Genomic DNA, 23,593 nt, shown 5'->3' with positions numbered 1-23,593 from the left:
TTAATTTGTTGTCTGTGTATGTTGATTAGTTTGTGTGAATTAGTGCATAATTCTGAACGCTTGAACTGTGTGTGAGAGAGAGATTTCGCACAAGCATTTTAGCCTCAAGATAATTAACCGCCATAAACAGCATGAAGAAAGCTAATCTGCTGCTTAAAAATGAACATCAAAAGACGAGAGTTGGCGAGTTAGAGAATTCGTTGATTTGGCAACCAGCAGTATGTTTACGTCTCGACTACGTGCTACATTCCAGCCTCACATGTCGTCAGGTCCCGCTTCATCAGCGATGACGTAGAGGGACCCGTCCTTGGCCAACTTCTCCAGCTCCTCCACGGCCTTCTCCACCTGCTTCTCCTCGTAGAAGTCGTACTGCAGCAAGTGCACCTGCCCGTGCTTGACCACAGCTGCAGCCAGCTGCGTGTTGATGGTCTGCTGCAGCAGGTAGCGCGCCATGTTGCAGGCCACTTGGCTGCTGGTCCAGCTGCTGACAACGTAGACGTCGCTGCCGAAGCGAAGCCACTCTGCAGCCTCCAGCAGCAGCACTACCGTCTTGCCCGTGCCCGGGGGACCGGCGATGAACACCCGGGGTGGGGCCGCGTTCACGAGGTACGCTTGTTCAGGGTAGAGAGTGACCTGAATAGAGTATTCCCCGGTCAGCGACACGGCCTGGTCTAAGGTCTTGAAGCCCAGGATAGGCGAGGTCGTGCGGGGGACAGTCACTGTTATGGCCGGACCACAGAACCTTGAAACAACGAACAGACTCTTCATCAGAATATCATCGTAATAAACCTTAGTTGACCCTTGCTTAAAATCGACAAATAAACTCTGGAACTCTGTAAAAGTTAATTTTGATTTGTCAAACAAAGTGATTGATGATGGGAATGTTGGCTGAGCTTCTCTATATTCTCGTAACTGTACTCCTATATTATATCGCTACATTTCATCCTCACCTCGCTACAAGAGTTTTGTACATGTCAAAGGTCATCTGAATTTCTGGTCTGGACCGCACCACACGGCGCTGCCACCAACCCCGGAGTCCCGTCAGCTCGTCTTCACCGATGTCCCGCGGTGTCTTGGGGTCAATCAACTGCTCATAGCAGAGACACAGTCCAGGGATGTCTTTGGGTTCATCTGTTCCCAGGCAGTGGCACAAGTCCTGTAAACCCACCGCACACATTGGAAAAAGGAATGAAGGAATGAAAAATAACTGTCAAACAGCAGATGTTTAATGTACACAAAGTTAATCCCACGAGATCGCAGTATTTATAGGGCAGAATAATATATTTTTAATCTTAATGACTAGCATGTGCATTCATCAGCTGATTATGGAGAACGGGTTTCCAGAATAAAAAGACAAAAGCTGAGAGAACTCTGACGAGAGAGAACAACACGACCTCGGGGCACGCTCACAACAGTATTTACCTCATCGATCTGGTGAAAACAATTCACTCGGCTTTTCACCAGCATCAAAATCAATTTGCACGTTAAAAGAGGGGAGACAATTAAAAGGGCAAACAGATGGATAGAAGACAAAGAAATACATCAGATTGGAGAGTTTCGGCCGTCACTCATTCTCTGGCCCCAGTATTTGGAGTCCCCAGCCTTTCTCTCTCTCTTTCAGTCTAGGTAGGACTCTTAATGCTTTTCGCCCTGAACTTAAAACCCTTTTTAGAAACATGTGTATCCTGAATTCTTTCTCCACCTATTCCTTTGGAAGTTCCTTCCTGTTCATTGCCTGACTGTCCTACAGCATCACTACCTTACAAAGGGCATTGACCTCGCCTCCACTATATAAATCTCATTATTATTACATATTCACCCATGAAATAATTAATTTAACTAATAATAATAATAATCAATATTTAATAGCACTAAATGCAGTAGAAAGGAAATAATAAGTACAAGTTCTCACCTGTGTCAGCTGAGGTGCCCCAGCGAGGGCCTGTTCCACCTGACCAACCGTCAAGTTCGGCACCGCGATGGCTTTACTGATGCGCAGCCCTGGAACCGTCTCAGACAGGATGTGCGACAAAATGGCGGCTGCTTTGTTCAACTGGATGGCAGCTTCTCGAAGGATCTGTCTAATGTCTGTGATTTGGCTTGTGTCGTTCTGCAAATTGTTGGATTTCTTGAGGTCCTCCCCGAAAGCTCTCACCTTCCAGAAGGACGATCCCGTAGTGGCGATGAATAAGCAGCATCAAAGTTGCCCTTCCTCCACTTTTTCGGCAAGGTAGGCCTGCAGGTTGAGGCAGGTGGGTCGCTGCAGCCAGGTAACAAGGCTTGCCCATGTATTGGCCAAACCTGAGAGTGTTGAGACCAAACAGCACCTCCCGCTTGTCTTCGGACAGTCTCTGTAAAGAGTAGAGCACTCGCTGGAGCGCTAAGTCGTCTCTAACCTCGCCATTCTTCTCGTCCCTGATAGGAGGAGCAGCAGTTTCATTCTGATAGTTCATTGAGGGACTACAGGTCTTTGTGACATGGACCAGCCCATTGGTCTTGCCGTCCTGTTCAAATATCTCTTGTGTCTTTCTCGTCTGCGGTCGGTTGAAGGAGACAGGAGGCATGAAGTAGGCGCGAGATGCCAGGTCAGGAAAGGCGCTCTCAATCCATTCCACCCAGAATGCCTGGCTTTGAGCTGAAATACTTCCCTGTAACACCATAGTATGTGGGACACGAATAAGGAAACAGTATTTGCTGTTAAAGAAATGTTAATATAATATTACTTACATTTATGTTTTTTTATGTATTTATAAGGAATGAGGGGAATCTCTGCAAAGCATTGCCTCACCTCTTCCCTTTCGCTGCTCCTTCCTTTCTTTTCATGCCTTCTATCTTACTATTTTTTCTGTTGTTGTTCTTTCCTTTCTCTAATCTTTCTGCCTTTTTTTATGTTCTCATTATTTCTGTGTTAGCATGAGTATTTAATTCTGAACATTTTACTCTCAAGTTGATTGAGACTGTCACCGACACCTTGTACAGGAATAGTTTCGAGATTAGGTCGTCGTCAAGACCAAATTAAACAGACCGAAGGGTACTAACTAGTTAACCAACGGGCTGCTTCTCTACAACAGCAATAAAATAAAAAGCAGATGTAATTATGGTCAACAACCTTAGCGGCAAACAATTGACGAGATAAGAATTGTCAACATTTGATGTTGTACACACAAAATATTAAAAGGTTCGTACTAATGTTACAGCTGAGAACAATCAGAACAGTAACAACACTGGGACAGGATAGACAAGCTCAGATCGAACAAGATAGTTTCAAGGGACATAATTTCTAGACAATCACACACTGTTCAACGAGACAGGATGTCACAAATCAACCAAGGAACACACAGGTAAATAAGTGTCCCCCGAGGAGTGGTGAGATGATAAGACACTGCCTGGGGTGCGGGTGGCATTGCGAACTGGCGCACCTGTACCTGAGACACAATGACACGCACGCACCCGGACGGTGCAGCTCGCACACCCTACCCCTCCCACTCCCTCTTGCCTAGTGTCTGACCCACAAACATTCCTAGAGGGCCGCCAGGTAGTGTAGTGGGTAAAACACTCGTTTGTCATCACTGCAGTGATTCAATTCTCGTCTCGAGACACTTTGTATGTCACACCTGTCCAGGGCTTGGACGTCTGGGGTTTTCTCCGGATATTCAGTTTCATTCCCCACTCTCTCTCTCTCCGCCATAGCTTGAAATCATCTAAGGTGAAAACACTTTCCTACTAAATAAACCAACCAACCAGCCAACCAACCACCTTGCTGCCTGTCTTCCTACAGACAAGTCTCACTGCCGTCCGGATCTGGCGCCTGTAGCCCCGGATGATCAGAATATTCCAACCTCGGAGGCCTGACGGGGTAGAGGCAAACTGTATCTCCGCGCCTGACTTTCTCTGGATCTCTTGGAATATACACGGGTTTCCTAGAGACCACACACACATTTGCATAGAATTGCATTGACATAGAATGAATCAGTAGTTTCGGTGTCATGCTTGCTACTGTTCTATTTCATGTTTTGAAGGCCTCATTAATTAGTCATCAATACAGCTACATCTTGAGTCTCAGATGGACTGACAGAATCTCTCTGATAGATAAATACTATACCTTTGAGATAATCAGCCTCTGTCTCAGGAACGGCGTATAAATCAACTTCGATTCCTCTGGTTTTGGAAGGTCCAGCTTCTTTCTCATGTCTCTGGGCTCGACATGGCCGTTCACCTAGTTGGACAGGTATGGCAAGAGTTAGCGACCAGTTCAGTAGCACCTCTCTGTATTGGCGAAAAGCCCCTAAGCTTGCCTCCAATCCTTTGGTTTCCAATTTAAATACAAACTCCAAAGTAAAAGCATTAAGGAAAAGAAAATACATCCACACAAAGGGAATCGTACCCAAGTGTTCAGGACACAAGGTTTAGCAATGCAAGATGCATCGCAGTTTTGATCATGCAAGTCTTTATTAACCTGTAAACATGAGCCATAGTCGTCAACTGGCAAATATTAACTCTTGTGACAAGAGTCGTATTTCTTTCATCTGATACTAGCAACTCCGACACAAAGAAGAATGTTTGAAACGTATCAAAAGCAGACATACACCCTTCTGACCTGACAATAAAAGGACAAAAAAAAAAGGTAGGAGACTAGTCCCCTTACCACTAACTCGTCAAGTAAGGACCAGCAAAATTTTCTATGGACGTCACGTGATAGCGGCAAAGAAAGAAAAACAGTTTCAGTCAACACTCAGAAAAATATATTTAAAAAACCGAAGTCCCTGAACGCTCCAGTGACTTCTCAGGGTAGTTTTATACTATGGAGTATAGACTATACCCTTCTACCTCTTACTTCTCTCATCAGTCACACTCACTCGCTCACTCATGCACTCATTTATTCATTCTTCACATACACATTAGACAAGATTAGCAGCCTGAGGCCAGATGCACGGTGGTAAATGCTTAGCGGCCAAACTACTTAAGGCAGAGAAGTAATCCAGATAATGGAACTAAAGTGCTGGCCCTATGTACACTGCGCTCCACCTAGTGACAATTTAAATATTTTCTCACCTGATGGCCGTCAGGTGGCCCTAACCTGGCCGAGAGGCGGGGCGAGAGCAGGACTGGAGGAGGACTACTGTCTTTGCTGATGAGCGGAACCCAGGTTGGCCTGGATGGTGAGTCATAACCGTTGGTAGACCGCAGTGTTTGAGCCATTGACTGCTTTGTCGCCGACTGACAAGTAGTGTAACGACATGCAGACGACAGTGTGATGTCAGTCCTGATGGCGGCTTGTACCTGAAACACGTGGTCATGTGGGCCAAACTAACATTAGTTCGTCTGTTCGTCAGCCATGTGCAAAATAAGTGTGATTACAATTGCTCGTCAGGGTCGTGTCCCCTGACACTTGTGATCCCAAGTGATATTTAGTATCACTTCCCAGACAGATGTGATTACAATAATACTACGTGCTCCTAATGTCATTTACCGAAATACCTGCAATCACACCTGTTCTTTGAACACAAATGTCATTTACCAAAGATAATTGTAAGCAACATTATTTCACTCATAGAATGGTGACCCGAAAACAGAATAACTATATAACTTTCTACTCTACAATGGTTACCAAACTGTCATCTCATATGTCATTGTATAGACAACAACTTTGTATGTTTGTGTGTTTGTGTTATCTGCAAATCACCATTAACTTCCCCTTAGGGCCAGGATATGTTCACTTTTTAAACTATTATTAATGTCACGTGCTTTCCCCACCTCAAAAAAAAAAAAAAAAGACCATTGACGATGTCGTTTCTTGAGCACGGAGGTTGAAGGGCTGCCATTAAAATGTTTGAACTCCGAGCTGTCAACCTGACAGGTGCTGAGTGTCCCCGGCACTCTGATTCCAAAACAGAAATAATGGCACACAGGGAGAAACAACCCACTATTATAGCTGACCTCGTCCCTGACCCTTGTCACGACGAGACATCAGGTCAAGTGGCAGATTAGCCAAAAATTTTTTCAAAAAAACAACTTTCGCCTCGTTTGCATCTTCCAGCACTCAGAGTGGGTCTCAAAGACCGACAGTTCTGATGGGAAGACGCCGGAGACTGAGAGAGTTTCTGCGAATAAGTACAACAGGACGACAGGTGCAGCCTCTGGTGAGAAGCAGGGTGGTTGAATGGATTCCTTAGGGGCCACGCCCTGGGCCCGCGATTTACCGAGATAAGACAGCGAGCAGAGCCACCCCAGTATCACCGGCAACTGTGCTCACAGTAAAGCTCGTCATAGCCACCCGTCCGTAACCTAATCTTCCGTGTACGGCCACAGTCTTGTGATGTAGTTAGCCTGCAATCCCTCAGGGACTGGATAGTGTGCAGACAGTGGTTAGTGCCTCGTAAGCGCGGTATTACCGGCAGGACGGGGCACAGGCTGATTTATGGCCCCCTGGGCATATTACCAGCTCATCTGCAAAACTCGAGCCGCCCTCCAACAGGTCACGAGAGTCTGGCTGGGACAGGGACAAGATCCTATAGGGGGAGGGGTGACCAGGGTTCGGGAGGAAGAATAAGCAAGACGCTTGCTGGGGTGACCATGGTTGGGTGGGGGAGGAGGGAAGAATAAGCAAGACGCTGGAGGGTGTGTGCTAGTGTTTGTGAAATGTAGTCCATGCTTACACAATGAGCGCCGTGTAACATCGCTCAGTTGTAACTGGAGTCAAAGCACACACACCTACTGTCTACCATCTCTCTTTGCGGTTACAGTAAGCTAACTACAAAGTATTGCCGTGTGTCACGTGAGTAGCTGGCTAATATTAGGATGGTCGACCGACCCTTGTTGTTTTGTATCTTGAAAGGCATTGCCTTGAGCGGGGTTTAAATACCAGCACGACTCACTTTATGACAGTCAAGTACCTATATATACTGTGTGTCCTGCTTTGACATCTCGAGTATAATTGTTGTTCCTGTTCTAATGTCGACGATTTTTTTTAAAATTTACATTCTTGAACACACTATGTCCGTGTATGATTGGGTAAAGGATCCACATAACACTGAATTGTATTCAACTTGTTTAGATCATCACAAGGAAATAATGTGGTTTAAACACAAACATCAAAGGTTTCATTTTGTCTCCTTTGCTGACCATATAAATAACATCACTGACCTTTGGCTGCCTGATTGTTCAGGTGAGTTGAGGTTCCAGGTGGCTCACGAATCGGCGGCTTGTCAGAACAAGCACTTGGCGAGCCCCACATGTTCTGGTTGTCTGGGCGATCAAGGGAGGTTGTTTCATCAGCTCCATCCCCATTCCAAGACCGCCCGTCCTCTACTGTCCTCACCTGGGTCGTCAGCCCCTCGGTCCGTTACCTCGACTGGAGACGACGGGTGTTGGTCCGTTGACACTGGCAGACAGGCGGGTACGTGTGCGCCTCACAGCCAGGGTCCCACTGTCACCTCACATTCCGGAGGTTGGGCCAGGCGTGGAGCTATTGTAATGGGGTCAGGTACCTGTTACGTGCCCATAGAACAGTCTCGACTCGCGGACGTACACAGGCGACTGTTTATCTTTTTAGATGCCCCACCCTATACCCCTTCCGATGTGTAGTATAGCGCCTGTCATCAACACAGTGAGTATTGGTTACTGCGGATTCAGATCTCGTCTCGGGCATGCTATTCTTTCTCTGCATGTGGCGCATGTTTACAGGGCCGTGATAATTATAGTCTTTATATAGCTGCTGGCTGACACGGAGTTAAATGACAAATATATCTCCCACCCATTGTTGCGACTGAAGTTAATTATATGGCAGTCAGAAATACGGTTGATGCCAGTAGCTTGGTGACAGAGGGAACTGAAGGTGTGTGTGTGTGCACGTGCATGTACACAACAGGCTCAGAAAATAAATGCAATTCAGGGGACAAGTCATACTGATTTGTATGAACCCATACACCTACTATATATATATCCATTGACCACAAAGACTAATTGCCGTGCACCACATTGTGGAATACCTAGTCTTTGCAAAAATTAATTTCAGGCTTTCATGTCCAAGCAGCTCGACCACAACCAGCTGGCATTGAGCTTGTTTCACGATTGCAGGTGTGTGTAATTATATACAACTCAGAGTGAAGACAGGATAAGAAAGGTAAGCAAAACATTGTATCATTAGGAATGATGACACCTATCACTATATGATACTATTTCGATAAGGATGTCATTATCTATAATGTATTTAAGGTATTTATTATGTATTTATTTACAGTGGCATAGGAAGATGCTCAGCTTGGGGATGGGGCTGAGGTCGTAAACTTGATCCATGCTGAATGAACGACATTCACATTCTTGCCTCCTCAGTATCTTTTCTGAGGGGACGGCTGCCCCGCTTGAGTTTCATGTCTCCGTCCGTCGTCACCCCCAACTGAGTTTTATGTTTACTGTGACACTAACAAGTTGAATGTACATCATGAAAATGTCCCAAAAGACATATTTTAACACAGAAGAGGAAAGGCAGAAAATGGTAGCTGGGGTAAAGACACATCAGCTGACACAAGGAGAGATCGCAGAGGTGCGTTGCTGTGTACGAGATATGTAAGAGATCCCGTGTTGTAACGTCTGTGACGTAAATGTATTTATGAGGAAGTGTATGTAACACGAGAGAACATTCCACGAGCCTGACATCGCGTGGGGTGTGTGGCTGGCAGGATTGATGTCAGGTCTCAGTGTCTCACAATAAACAATGAAACAATTGGACTGCTGACAATAAGGGGCATTAACTCTGTCGTAATTATATGTGACCTCCCCTTGTCGGTGCTGCAAGGAAAGACGAAATCCATCTCTACCCACAAAATATCAAAGCTGCTGTAAACTTCTTTCATTTCAAAAAGTTAGCTCTTTATATATATATACATTGTACATAACAGTAAGCAAAATTTTATTGCTATACCTTTGGAGTGACAACTCTTCTTTCTTTCCTCTCGTGACGTGCGCTGTATTCATGTCACCACACATCGGAGTCTGGTTCCAGGTTCGGAGGAAAGCGGGAGAGGACAACCAGCTGTGACGTGCACCGTGACATGCACTGCAGGCGCAGGTAGACGACGTCACGGCCAAACATGTCCTCCACGCAGATCACCACCTTTCTCTCCAGACCGCGCACCTGATCGCCGTCCGCCACCCATATGACGTCACTGCAGGCTTTGGCGACGTCCTCAATGTCTTCATCAGTCGCCACCCTCACCGGAACGCCCCCTTCCTTCACTCCTCTCACCAAACCTGACTGCTCTGTGATGCCACCCCACCCCAACACCAACACGTCACGGAACTGCAGAAGGGGAGGGGCCGTAACTCCATTGGATGAATAAGCTGTCGTGCTTACCTCCCCTGTCAAGAGGGAAAGTAAATCTAATTTAGTAAATGTTAATTCTTAGGCAAGACAAAATAAGTAAAGTTAAAGTTATTGGGGCATAAAGGTAATAATACTTTAACCTTTTCTATTTTTTTAATGATAGGATATCATTCGCTGCAGGTTATTTATTGTTTGTACTACATTTTCAACTTCATCTTTTATTTTTCTCGCCGTTGCTCAAGCCAAAGACTTTATTCACTCTAAAATTTGCAATATTCCATCTCCAAAACCTGATTGGAATCTACCCTCCACGTCTCTGCTGCTACATACCCGGGGTACCGACATGAAGATGGCGTAAAAAGTCGGTCAGCTCCTTTCCACACCTGACGCAGTCTTCTACCCACTCAACGGTGTGATCCGGGTAGTGGTAAATGTAATTAACCGGAGGACCATCTGACAGGTCGGGTACTTCACGCTGGATGTAACCCTGCACTTCCCGGGTGACGTGAATCTCTCCGCCTTTCCAACCTCCCTCGCAACGACGGGTGGAGAGCGTAACGGTCGGGTAAAGGCCTTTACCTCCAAACCCTCGGGTGCTATCCCGTGACGACAGCTGGCCGCCCACAGATGAAGACCAGACACGCGTGTCTGCAGCTTCTCGCAGAATGTCTGGAAGCGAGCTGACCTGTAACAAGTATCGCTGTTACGGTCTGGCACTGGGATACCCCATTAATTGGAGAGATGCCAAAACAAAAAGGTTGTAAAGAATATTTACAGTTAATATTTTTCCTTTGCGTTCACGAGACAGAAGACATTAATTAAATGACTCAGATATATATTTTGTATCTTGGGAAGGCCATCTGGCCATATCAACATCACATGTGATCCCACCTCACACACACTATCTTTCATCAATCAATCTTTTTTTATATCTTCTTTGTTTTATTATCTCTTTCTCTCTTTCTACTCGAAATACCTCTCGTCAGGTCCCGCTTCATCAGCGATGACATAAAGAGACGTTGACCTCTCCGACAGGTCATCCACGGCCCTCCTCACGTTCTCCTCTGTATCGAGGTCGTACAGCAGGAGATGAACCTGACCCCTGATGGTCGAGGGCTGTGCCTCGAGGGTTTGCTGCAGCAGGTGGTGCAGCATGATGCACGCCGCACGGCTCCTGCGCCACGTGCTCACCACGTACACGTCGTTGCCGCATTGCAGCCACTGTGTCGCCATCAGCTGCAGCACCACCGTCTTACCTGTGCCAGGTGGGCCGGTGAGGAAGACCCTTGGAGGCGCCGCGTTGAGCAGGTGAGCTTGTTCTGGAAACAGTGTCAGACACGCGTGACACTCGCCCGTCCACGACACTGCCTGGTGCAGCGTTTTGACACACAGACGTGCAGGAAAGATGGATGGCACGGTCACGGTTGTCGGAGGACCACAAAACCTGCAACATTTTGTATTAAAAAATAGCTTTACTTGTCGACAAAGAAAACGAAATTTAAACAACTCATTTCTGCAATTTTTTTTAATATTTTGAATTTCAGGATGCTTTTATTTTTATATTGTATTTTTAATATATTTTTTTTTTGTTGTTGCAAGTGTGTTGTTGCATTTGTTTCAATTTTTCCCACTCAGAATAAATTTCTCATTATCCCCCTTTCGTCTCTGTGATTCTGGTTACTAACCTCTTCCTATCATCAGTCATCAATGCTGGAGTACAATACCTGTACAATGTTTCTCTCACCTGGCTACCAGTGTCTTGTACACGTCACTGGTCATGTGACTGTCCTCGCCCTCGTGAGTCACACAGCGCTGCCACCACTTGCCGAGCTCTGTGAGAGTCTCAGAACGCACGTCCCAGGGGGCACTGGGGTCAGACAAGCGGTCTGCACACAGGCACAGGTCGACGATGTCGGTCGGATCTGATGCCTTGAGACATCTAGATAACTCCTGTGTGATAACCAAACGTTAGTTGAAGGTTAGTGTGTAACAACCGGCCGGTCAGCCCGACTGAGAGCGAGGCTGTTACATTCATGAAAAAGTAACTATGAAGATATTTTATGTGATGTTGATGAGAACATTTGTTTGGGGTTATACCAGGAAAAATATCGATGATGCGTGTAATATAAGTGTTAATGAGTGATGGTAATTAATGTTAATGAGTATAATTTTGTCTGTCTAAAACTGTCCGAATTTCATGTAATGGAGGTAAAGACGTTCTTGCCTGGGTCAACTCGGTATCGCTGCTGATGACCTTTGACATCTGACATGCGCTGATGTTTGGAAGAGCAATCGTCTTGCTGACTCGCAGCCCCAGAGCGATGTCGGACACTAGGTAAGACAACATGGCTTCCGCTTTGTCTAGCTGGGATACGGCTCGCAAAAGTCTCTCTTTGAGGTGTCTTTCAAACTCCTGTTGACACATCTCTAACTCTTGGACATTGTCGCCAAGAGCCTTGACTTCACAGACGACCAGCCCGTAGTGGCGGTGGATCAGGAGAACATCAAAGTCGCCCCGACTTCTGACATTCGGCAGGATTTCTGAAGCTCTGGATGGGACGGGTAGCTCAGCAGCCGCCAGGGTGTACCAAGGATCGCTCAGGTACTGTTCGAATTGGAGGTTAGTCAGTCCCACCAGCACCTCATTGTTGGTCGTGTACAGAGTCTTGAGACAGAAGAAGACACGCTGTGTCGCAGAGTCATCTCTTGTTTGACAGTCTGACACCAGGGTGGGCTGGTGGGTCGGACCCCTGACAAACTCGGGGTGAGACGAACCCGGGTGTCCTGCTCTACCGGCCTGTCCGAACGGTTGACAGAAGACACGGATGTTCTGACCAGCGACCTGTGAGCTGGATGTTGGCACACGGTTGAAGTAGACAGGGGGCAGGAAGTGTGGCCCGGAGTCGAGATCTGGCCAAGCATCTTCAACCCACTCTCTCCAGAACATCTGGGCGTGTTCTGAGATCGCTCCCTATGATACCAATATTTTTTAAAAAGAAACAAGAACGAAACATGGACATCATACGAGAGACCGTCAAAAGTTAAAAGACGACGACTTCTTTCAAAACAATTAGTCTAGTCCAGTGATGCACAACCTTTTTCGGCCTGCGGGCCATATCCATTTCGGACAGCCGTGTCACGGGCCATATCCATTTCGGACAGCCGTGTCGCGGGCCACTTCACCGCAAAAATACATAAAGGAAAAAAAAATAGAGCAGATACCATTTTTATTAGAAACAAGTTGTACTTACCATTAATTATGTAGTAATTAGTGGGATATTTGAAGTTGTTTTCCCGAAATCATCTTCTGAATGTCCGGCCTCATCGTAGAGACACCAAGTCGGAGCACTGAATCGAAATGTTCGTCCATCGAAAAAAAGATTGAGAGACGCCCCTACGTGGGGATTTTTTTTTAGGTCTTCTTTTATTACTAACATGCCGATTTCCTGCACTGTGGGCAGACGTTTCGCGGGCCGGATGGCACCGCGTCGCGGGCCGGATATGGCCCGCGGGCCGTAGGTTGTGCATCCCTGGTCTAGTCAATTAACAATTATCCTAGTCTGGTAGTCTTCAACATTGTCCTTTCTCAATAGGGCAAGTCCTTCAATTTTTATTTTTATTTTTTTTGTGTTGGGGGGGGATACTTATAAGAAATTGCTTTTAAAGAAACCTACCTGTGAACCTGTTCTCTGGCGAATACACCTCACTGCTGCCTCCATCTGGTCAGCGACACCAGTGATGGTCACAAGTGTTCCACCCGCCATTGGAGACGCACTGGCATCCAGCATTATCCTCGCACCAGACTCAGCTCTGATCTCTTCAACTACTTCTTCTGATACAAATAACCAAACAGAATATTTATAGAGAAAATGAGCAAACATGCTTGGGGATATTGTCCTGAGTGAAAGGGAAAAAACGGACACTACATTCCTACATAAGGATCCCCTGCAACCAAGGTAGCCCAATCAATTATTTGATAATTTCTTAGCGGAATGAACAACTTTGAAAAGCTGTTCTAGCTTTCAGTTACTCTAAAGAAGGAGATAGATATCAAAAGTATACAAGAAAACAACGAACTAAAAGAAAAGAAAATCGAAACACGTGCGAGCGCGCACACACACACACACACAGGGGGGGGGAATTGGTGTTTTACGCCGTGTCAGCAACTGAGGCTATATCACGGCAAGCAGCCAGCCCTGTAAACAGATGCCACGTGCAGAGAAAGAACAGCGTGCCCGAGACGAGAAATGAACTCTGGGCAGCCAACCTTCACTGTATTGGTGACAGGCGCTAACCGTTGCGCCACCGGACCGCTCATACACACAGGCACACGAAAGAAGGAAAGACAGGAAGCAAGCTGTGAAGCACAAGGACAGGAAGCAGCAAAGACAGGAACAGCAGGTTGTACCTGTGAGGACACCAGCGTGTGCCTGTGGCACGGCATGATGACAGACTACTTTACTCTGTCTCTGTTTACGTCCGGACTTCCTCACTTCACTTCCCTCACTACGTCGTCCTGCACGTGTTCCACGCTGTCCCTGACCTGCACCTTCACACTTGGGCTGCTAGGTAGACATTCAATCAGAGAATGAGAAGAAATGACTGAACTGTCCCGGTCTACTTGACATAAGGAAGCAGTGGGACCGTACAGGAAGCACAGTACATTTGTCTTGTGTGTGTTCTAACCTCGGCAACTCCACATTGTTTGTCCGGTCCTCACCAAAAGTTCACGGAAGAATATTTGTGTCAATCATGACCCGGCTACAGATATTTGTATTTACACTGAGTTGTTGGAGAGTATTTGCGTTATTGTGACCTGAACAAAACCAGCTTAAAAAAAGATAAAAGAACAGAAAAGTAGACTGCGGGCACTTCAGTAAAAGATAAGAAGCCTATGGACAGGTTGTTGTTTTGTGTTGAAAGAACGAGCGTGGACATCGTGTGTGCTGCTCTTGTGGTAGCGTCCGAACATACACTTCACAAATCACACAGAGGTAGGAGCAAGTAAGCGACATGGTCAGAGAGATGAAAAGATGAATTGTGAGGCTGATGGGACAACAGAAGTTTTTTTCTCTTCCTTCACTCGAACCGGCGTGTCCCCGTTGCTGAACCTGAAATGTCAACCTGTCAAGTTAACGAAGGGACATCAAGAGTACAGGTGGTTCACTATTTCTCTACACCGAGGTCGCACGCGAATAAGCTTGACTCAAATGATGTGGCAGATTGAAAAGTTGACATTAAAATCACAGCTTGAAACGCTCGCTGAAACGAAACGATAAATAGCCATTGCGAGCAGGCTTCCCTGGCTAGTAATAAATATTTCACTTCGACACTTCCAACCATCGAGCATACATTCATCGCCTCACCATTGATTTTACTTGGAAACCTCTTCGGTATTTTGGAGAAAGGATGTACATAACACACACACACATACACACACAAACAAACACAGGGAAAGCACGCACGTGTGGACGAATGTTGACTTAGCCACACAGTTATCAAATGCAGTATAGTGTCAGCTGTGTAAGAAAAAGTATTCATAATTTCAGAGAAAAAAACAACAGCTTTGGAGGTATTCAAATTGTGCAATAAACTGCGACCATGCGGAACTCAAGCTGCAGTCTTGCAAGGACAGAAACACGTGAAAAGGTTGCGGAGAGTTTACACAAAGAATTATCAAAAATGAACTTTGACGTCGTTTGCGTGTGAGTGTCGGGTGGAGGTAGGAGGTCAGAGGGTGGCTGTGGGTTTGTCAGGGTGCATTTACTCAGCGCTTCTATAGCATAATAGCGTGTGCTGTCAAGGCTCACACTTTGCTAAATACTTCTCGCCTTCTACAGCAGACTATCCTTGCCCTTGTATATCCGACAAGCCACCCGACTACAACGGGCTTCACAACAGTCGCCAAACGTGTGAGTGATCCGCCGACACAGGTGACTGGTCCTCCACACACTCATGACGACAGACAAGGATCCGACATACACTCTGCAACACACTCACAGTTAGTGGTCTGGACACAGGGTTGAGTCAAGGAGGGTGAAGAAGAGGCTGAGAACTGGCTTACGTGTTGTGAAGATGATGCCGACGACACGCAGTCAGGTACAGCCATCGGATGATCAGACATGATGGTAGATGGAGGATGAAAAGCTGGTCTAGCTTCATCGTCCCTCCAGCCTCGGCTCCACGATCACAGGCCTCTGTGTACATGTAGACATGATGTACAGACCTTGGTACCATTCCAAGACTTGTTGAAAATTGTAGATAATCTAGTTAAATAGGGAAAAAAATTGGTGATAACATTTATTTCCTAGCAGCACAGCATCCTGAAACAGAGGCTCCATGATGAGGTCGTGGGTGCTGTATATGTTGTGATTATGTTAATGCTTTGAGTTACTTTCACATATTCTCATTATGGTGTAAAGATAGACGACGATACACTAGTCCATGACTGTTTTCAGAAATTGGTTGACTGTTTACGACTGTACAATTCCGGATTCGTTATCGGAAAGCTGCAGATTGTTTTAAAAGTTAAATCACATTAGTTATCTACAAACCAGGCCTCGAACCCATGTTCATTCCACACAGTGGCCCGGAGGTAAACATTTAGTGCACATCTGTCGTAAACAAAGTATTTTAAAGATGACATACTCAAAACAGAAAGTGTCTATCGTACAGTGCTGTATAAATAATATCACTGCCTACCACTAATGTGGAAAGTTAAATGTCACACCACTGACCTGAATGGTATTTGCTTGATTCCCCGTCATGGTGAGAACTCCACAGCAAAGATTAATAAACCATGGAGAAATCGTAGCCTCCCCTCGTTAATTCGACACTGGCGTCTGGTCAGTTTCTCAGGTAGACATTTCTTTGATTTATCTACATCATCCATAAACGACGACGACGACCATGAAGGTACTGAATGACAAAAGTTTTCACAAGACACATGTTATAGAGTGAACAACAACACCTCGTGTAGTCTCTTCCTCGTATACCCGTCACCTTGGTGTTGTGGTACAACGACCTCGACCCAACATAATTGTTCATGTTTACACTGACACCCGAGTCAGATAATGGCGTTGTCTACCTTTGGGAGCGGCTTGATCCCGTGACACGAGATATTTATAGAAATGACAGAGTGTTTTTGAACGGATGTGAACAAACATTCACGATTTTCATAATGTCTTGGTGTCACGAAGTCTGTGAAATGACGAATTGTGGGAAAGTAATTTGCGCCGAACTTCGTCAAGAATACTTATCTCTTTAACAAGGAGGGTGAGGAAAAGAGGAATAAGAGAAAGATGAATAAATATTTGCACGAAAGCGCCACATTTAACACATTAAAATTAAACGGTTAAGAAAAGATTAAATAGTTCCAAACGGTGACCAGGGATAATTAAACTTAACAAATAGCGATATTATTAAATATTATTTGATTATCATACAAACACACATACACACGCAGATACGATAACACAAACACACACACACCCACGCACGTATCCACATACACGCACGCACACACATATCAAATAACAGAAGGCTGGCACTCAAATAAATTTATTAAAATCCATTAGTTGATCAGCTTTCAATCAAGATGACTCAATATTCTCCTGGAAGCTAAAGTCTATTTATAGGCACCATGTTAGTATATTTTGGAAGTTTTGCAGCATTATCAGTAGAGAAATCTCTTAATCCTAACAAGGTGAGCACGACAGTAGGCTCAGTGTATGACTACCTGACATTGAAAAAAATATAAGCAATACCACGTTAACAACAATAGTCGTGTTAATTAGTTCTCCCGATAAGTTTTGTCTATTTAAGATAAGTTGCGCATACCGGTAGCAAAATTGGACTCCATAATAATTCAATATTTAAAATGTGGGTTTATTGCTTAAGATCTCTGATTAAATGTTTAACATGTCGGGTTAAGATTTAAGATTTATATTCTCAATATTATGTCCACGTGTAAGATTTGGGTCATATTAACATAAGGGATACAACTGCAGCTCCACGAAAGATGCTTCTTTAAAATGATGGACATGTTTCAGCAGGAAAGTAATAGTTATTTTTTTTTAAATTGCTTTTTGCAAACACAAACAAAAGAAGTTTAATTCACCAATAACAGGGAGACTACTTGTATATGACTGTCTCCGCATTTAAATCAACTTCTTTCTCGTCGGCAAAAAAAAAAAAAAAGAACAGAAAAAAGCAGCTTGGCCATTGCATTTAGAGTAAGCAGCTGATTGCAGAATAAGACTTTGGTAACGATGTCCAGGAACTTTAACGGCCTGAATATTCTGAAACAAAGTGAGAAATGAGTATATGTTTACGGAATGATGCACGACGTGTGTATACATTTGAATCAGATCGAAGCAGCCGAATAATCTAGAAGGGTTCTTCAGAAACGATGACAACACCAATCACGCACTCTCATACAGACATGCACGTATTATTATTCAAAAGATGAGGGACAGCAAGCGGTTTTGTTGTTGTTGTTGATGTGTGTATACGTCGTGCTGTGTAAAGGCAACCTATAGACAGACGTGGGAAACTACTAGTCGTTTCATGTCATAGTAAGGATACACGCCGACAAACATCACCATTGCAGAAAGATGTCAAATCATGACGTCAGGCTTGTACACAAATACACCTCATTAACATAATTCTTCCACAGCTGAGGTCCTCACAGCGGACACGTAGCAAGTACAACCGTGACTTCTGTGCTGTTGACCTCTTGTTATGATAGTGATGTTTGTAGACGAGTACCTCGAGAAGTGGGAGAATCCACCCAAGAATCTTGCGTCAAGCTTCACCCTCAATCAGTAAAAAAAAGTGTAGCTCACAAGTCAGTTTGAAAAGATTGTCCCGCCTGTCCTCTGCCCTCACTAAGCGGTCCTTCACTCTTGACATCATAATTGGTTTTAGACACAAGCGGAAGCTGGTGTCCATACAGTGTCTAAACCCTAGCCCTAGTGCTCAGTGAATGTTTAGAGAACAGCAACACTTACTATCGCACATGGTGGTACAAGTGATTTTGCACGACGACTTCTTGCACAAGATGCAGCAAGGAGACCGTGTCCTGTGCGCTTCACGTCTTGAATGATGAAGCTCGTGGTCAGCACGGTGGTGGGACGTGTCGACCTCGACTGCAGTGACAAACAGAGTTCAACGCGCATGTCAGTGGAAACAACGATGAATTACACATCCTGCCTCAACAAAGAGGATGCGGACTACATTCTCGCAAGGAAGAAATATGTTCATTAAAACAGAAGCAGTGGGTAGGAACCAGGGGAGGATAAGGACAGCCGCTTCCTCAAAAAAAAAAAAAAAAGAGAGAGAGAGATGCTTAGTGGAGGGAGGGTGCAAAAATAGCATGTTGCCCGTCCTGGCTCAATGCTTGAGATTTAATTTTTCACAAAGTGCAAAAAAGGGTAAGGAAGCTGAGAGAGACCACTACCAAATCTTTACGAGTGTAACAAAATAAGAAAGAGTTATTTTTTTTTTTTTTACATCTAGCCCTCAATCTGAAGAAAGAAAAATGTAACACTACTACAAAACAAAGGCGCTAAAGAAGGGAAAATTAAAAAGAGAAAGGTTGGTTGGTTGTATTTTACACTGTGCTAGCAACTACGGCTATATCATGTCGATAAAGATGGAAAACAATATATTGAGACTGATACAGAGATTGATATTTGATTTGACAGGGATTGTACAATGAATAAGTAATATTTGGTGTAAGATTTTTTTTTCATTGTTTATAATGGGTACTTACATTGGGTTGGAGGCCTCTGCTTGGTCTGTAATGTGCGAGTGTAAATGCCGTTCACTGTCAGCATGGAGTTTGCCCAACCCCCACCCCACACACACACCCCACACACACCCACCCAAAGGTCTGATATCTTCCTACGCCACTGAGAAGGTACTGCATATAATTATTACATACAACAATTCAGCCTCTTTGTCCAGTCACTTCCTTGTCTTTTCTTTCCTGCTCCAGTTTTTCTCATTCATTTCCTATCATTTTTCCCTCTATTTTAAAATCAAATTATTTCTAGGTATCTTGGAGATTTTTTGTCTCATTATCTTACCTATTCCTAACTCCTACTCCTCTTTTCATCCTTTTTTTCTTAATTATCGTCATATTTCGCAGTTTATTCTGTTTTCAGTGATTTAGTGGTAACAGGTTGTCAACGTAATTATTGTAAAGCTACACACACACGATCAATAATTGCTGTACAATATAAGTAAACTTATAATTATGCTTCCTTTCCACACAACTGGCGGAATGTGTTTATGGATATAGAATAGAGAGAGAGAGCGCAAGACAAACAGCTCGAGCGCTTAGAAACGAAACCCGACGAACAATTAATCAAGATAGCAGTTGCAAGTAATAAAACAACAGTAAATCCTCATCCACTGTGGGAACGATTGCGCCGTCTGGAGTTTATAGGAGAGAACTTTGTTTTTGCAGGTGTCCTGACAGAGCTGTGACAGTCATAGTGTGATCACGTGACCTCAGCCTCTCGTTCAAAGGAGTTCGGTTTGGATGCTTTGCATTCTCAGCCTGTCAACTCTGTGTTTTTCACAGTCCTGTGTCAGTTTTTTCTCCGGTCTGAATGACATTTATGATGTTTTCCCTCCCCAGTCATCCAACACCCATGTTCTACCCCATCTTGCACGCTCCTTGCTGCCTTGTTTTCAATGTGCGCATGCGTTATGTTGTTGATTGAAATGTCGTCAGTCAACACTACTCACTCTTCTCTAATACTCACATGCACACTACACCTGTTTACACCTTCACACCATCCATCACTTTTTGCTCCAGTTTTTGTTTTGTTTTTGTAGCAGTGAAAAAAGATAATATGTTCGCAAAACATAAAATGTCCATGGGACATAAAATGGGACTTGGAGCTGGTGCTTAGTGTGCAAAGTGTGTGTGGGTTGAGAGAGATGAAGGGTTGGGGTGGTGAAGGAAGGTGGTTTGTGCTCTGGGTGCTCACCTGCCGATGGCCTCGCGCATACCAGGCTGTTCAGCAAGCAAGGCAACAGCACAAGCAACCAGACTCCACTTGTCATCTTGACCATCTTCTCTTATTTCTTGGCTGTTTTCTCAACTGCTAGTGATTACCATCCACTCGGTGACTGCACTGGTCGCTTCTGTTTCAGTCACGTGTCGATTCTTACTATAGATACAAATAATTGTTTATGAGCTGATAGAACAGAAAGTTTTTTTTAATATAAACTTTTATTATCTCTCACAGATACATAACAAATATAAATAAACATACCAAAAAAGCAATATTTTACAATATAACAAGATAAAAACAAACATATGCCCATAGATTAACGATGGAACAGAACTTTATCTCGTGTGTGTGTATTTTGTTTGTTTGTTTGTTTGTTTGTTTGTTTGTTTGTTTGTTTGTTTGTTTGTTTATTTTTGGTTTTAGACTTTGTTAGTATTTATCAGATTTTATCTTCGCTTCCACACAACATAAATAACAACAGCCAAGCTAGGTGGTGAGGTTAGCAGTAACTGCGTACGAAGTATGAAACAATAAGCAGTAATAAAGAATACTAATATCCTCCACTATTATCCTCAATGTAAAAGTTGGAAAAGCAAGCGTTACAAAATGTAACATGGGCTCGCATCAAATGACAAAGCATGCAAAAAATAAAAAAAAAAAGAGCTTAGTGTATTACCGTCAGCACTTCTGTTTCTTGACCTCCCGTGGTCTGCTCACCCAGTCATCTGATAGGTTAGCGGGCTGCCGGCTTTCTTTTATTTCTTTATTCACGCATGCGCAGTTCACAAGAAAAATTTCGAGTCCTTCACTTATTCCTGGAAGCAGACATGCGCAGTTGACTACTTGAGCCCCATTGCCACATACTCGCTAAGCTTGATGTATATCTCTTGGATTATTTTTTTCTATTGAAATGCTGATGTGGCTCTGAGCTCTCTTCTTATTGTTTTTCTGCCTCATGACATATATCGACAGTTCAGAAACCCCATTTTTATTTTTTTCTAATCATTAAGAAAGCTTAGAACAAGAACCAGGCAACAGGTAGTTGTCTGTCGGAACTAATATACGGGTTAGTGTCAACCCAAGCTTTGCCTTTGCGATGTAGCATGCGCGGCGGGAGATTAAAGACTAATGAAAACAAAACAATACAAAAATAACAACAATATCGTCTTTCTGCCAATATTTTCAGTGGAGGCGACACCACAAACATTCACCACAATGAACTAATGACAAAATCGCAAGTAAAATTAAAATGACAATGGGGATGATGCGACTGATGGTGGCCGTTAATGAAAGCCGACTCGCGAATATTGCAAAATCAGGTGACACTGCCATTTGGCTGGGTAACAGCTTTTCTGAGGAGCTGCTCAAAAGCAGGCTGACATTACAATGTCACGTGTCTGCCACCTTGCACGTGTATTTATAGCTTTGTGACGATTACACCATGCTTGATGACATCGCCCTAACATTCCCACTTTATGGGGAGGATGAAGTTTCTTGATGTCTCTCAAACTTGGAACAGACTGAATGTTTGAGGCGAGAATGACAAAGCGCTCTGTAGTCTGGGTACAGAGTCAGAGAAGGATCGTGCACCAAGCGTTTGGTGCCAACTGCTGGCAGCTGTAATACAGCGTGGTCTGCAGCTGTAATGCAGTGGTCTGCAGCTGTAATGCAGTGTGAGTATGCAGCTGTAATGCAGTGTGGTCTATAGAGGAACGAATGTGTCTCGAAGGAGAGTAGTGAGCGTATCAGATGATATGGACAGTATCATAGATAAGAAGAGAGAGGAAAAGCACGGATGAAACTATGACATTTCAAAGCCAGCTTGCAATCAAGTCTGACAGAACTAGTGTACAAACCTGTGCCGTTTTTACTTGGACATCAAGGTACAGTCTGATGGCACTGATCTGACGAATAACAAGAAGCCGAACAATAAATGTCAGTTATGTGGTGGTCAAGAGGCGTCATTAGAAATATTGTTATTATGTGCTGATATTGGCTGAAGTATTACTACAAGAAGCAATAGCAACAGAAATACTAGTAGGACCAGTAATAACAAGCAGCAATGGTTGTTACTCGTGTTCATACAACAACTGTCATGCATCGTTGCATAAGAGCGCGCACCGACTGCCGACACGGTAGACTTATATGAAAAAACGGATGCAGCAGAGCTGTTGTTTGTCTCTCCTCAACATGTGATTCACACAGTATCCCCAGCAATAATATTTGTGTCCAATAATCCTCGTTTTGAGGCAGCTGACATTCTTGCTCAATAGAGACAAGGCTGGGCGTACACGGAAGTGATGTTGGACTCCATCCATTGCCCAGCAGGAAAGTTATGTTATGCTACCCCTCCCTCTAAATAAACAAAGATGTTTACAATCATGTCCTGCACTATCCAGTCTCATCGACGATATAGGTTTTCATTTCACAAGTTTCAGCTAAACACTTAACCGGGAACTCATACAAGTTATATAAGAAATGAATTTCATGATACATAACTCTTTAAAGAATTTATTACAGATGTGACAGTAGAAATTCCTTCTCTAGAATAGAAGATAGTTCGTGAGCAAAAATTTGTGATATCTGCAAGTCCAGTTGTTGGTCATCAGCCACACCTACACCCCACTGAAACTGGCATTTCAATAGGTCAAGAATAAGATACAGTCCTGAACGTCCCATAGAAGCACGTGACTGATAAATATTAAGTACATTAAACATTTTGGAGGCTTGCTAATGGTAAAGAAATGAGGAACTCAAAACTATGGCAGAGTCCAAGGACCACAGAGGGTTGGCAGGACCGAACTAAAGGGGACAGAGATCAGAAAGGTGAATTATTAGTGAAGAGAGGAGCGAATTATAAGAGGTCACACGAATGAATTGCTGGTTCGTCTCATGGGACGGGAGGATGTCTATAGTTGCACGTTTGTCTGAAAGAACAAAAAGGTCGGAGCGTACGTGACTCAAAGAAATTCAGTGCTAAATGGCTGCCTTATTGGATGTGTTTCTGTTGCCGGATGGAGAGAAGTCTGCAAAATACAATAATATTGTGTGTGTGCTTTGAGAGAGCACGCATGTCCAAGTGCGAAGTAAAGAAAGGGTGTGTCCCCCCGTGAGTGTTTTACAGGTGCGTGCGCTTGAATGTGTTCGTGTGTGAGCCGTGCTCAAGCACATGGCCAGTCTTCAAATTCAAACATATCTAAACTTCATTGTTACAAATATGTCTACACCTGATTGTTAAAAA

At 44.2% G+C, this 23,593-nt stretch overlaps 1 protein-coding gene and 1 long non-coding RNA gene across 8 annotated transcripts; both read right to left on the bottom strand.

Moving 5' to 3' along the window:
- Window positions 1–993: 993 nt before the first annotated feature.
- Window positions 994–16,396, bottom strand: LOC112557357. 7 transcript variants are annotated; one of them, XM_025227159.1, is made up of 16 exons: window positions 16,060–16,395; window positions 15,387–15,588; window positions 13,731–13,887; window positions 12,997–13,154; window positions 11,547–12,293; window positions 11,067–11,272; window positions 10,299–10,766; window positions 9,653–10,007; window positions 8,921–9,357; window positions 8,238–8,419; window positions 7,144–7,592; window positions 5,053–5,280; window positions 4,103–4,216; window positions 3,757–3,920; window positions 1,913–2,648; window positions 994–1,156 (listed from the first exon to the last, which is right to left on the bottom strand). In XM_025227159.1, the coding sequence occupies exons 2-8, from the start codon at window positions 15,444–15,446 to the stop codon at window positions 9,719–9,721; spliced, it is 2,085 nt and encodes a 694-aa protein (XP_025082944.1). In that variant the 5' UTR covers window positions 15,447–15,588; window positions 16,060–16,395; the 3' UTR covers window positions 994–1,156; window positions 1,913–2,648; window positions 3,757–3,920; window positions 4,103–4,216; window positions 5,053–5,280; window positions 7,144–7,592; window positions 8,238–8,419; window positions 8,921–9,357; window positions 9,653–9,718. The 7 variants fall into 7 exon arrangements, with proteins under 7 accessions (XP_025082944.1, XP_025082947.1, XP_025082942.1 ...); XM_025227162.1 differs by having other exon boundaries at window positions 7,144–8,419; window positions 13,731–13,884; window positions 16,060–16,396; XM_025227157.1 differs by having other exon boundaries at window positions 7,144–8,419.
- A 470-nt stretch (window positions 16,397–16,866) lies between these two features.
- LOC112558104 lies at window positions 16,867–21,149 on the bottom strand. Its single transcript, XR_003098070.1, has 4 exons — window positions 21,029–21,149; window positions 20,326–20,508; window positions 18,334–18,471; window positions 16,867–17,622 (listed from the first exon to the last, which is right to left on the bottom strand). It is a non-coding gene; the product is annotated as an uncharacterized LOC112558104 (long non-coding RNA).
- Between the last annotated feature and the right edge of the window lie 2,444 nt (window positions 21,150–23,593).

The sequence above is a fragment of the Pomacea canaliculata genome, linkage group LG2 (genome assembly GCF_003073045.1).
Source record: "Pomacea canaliculata isolate SZHN2017 linkage group LG2, ASM307304v1, whole genome shotgun sequence".
NCBI lineage: Eukaryota > Metazoa > Mollusca > Gastropoda > Architaenioglossa > Ampullariidae > Pomacea > Pomacea canaliculata.
This window is presented reverse-complemented; position numbering and strand designations above follow the sequence as displayed.

What these genes read in the sequence shown, in the direction of transcription:
- LOC112557357 (XM_025227157.1), bottom strand. Translation starts at nt 15,446, where the DNA reads ATGTCTGATCATCCGATGGCTGTACCTGACTGCGTGTCGTCGGCATCA. An exon ending in CGGCATCATCTTCACAACAC is followed by an intron (nt 13,888 to 15,386) that starts GTAAGCCAGTTC and finishes ATGTCTACCTAG; the next exon opens with CAGCCCAAGTGTGAAGGTGC. An exon ending in GCCAGAGAACAGGTTCACAG is followed by an intron (nt 12,294 to 12,996) that starts GTAGGTTTCTTT and finishes TTGGTATCATAG; the next exon opens with GGAGCGATCTCAGAACACGC.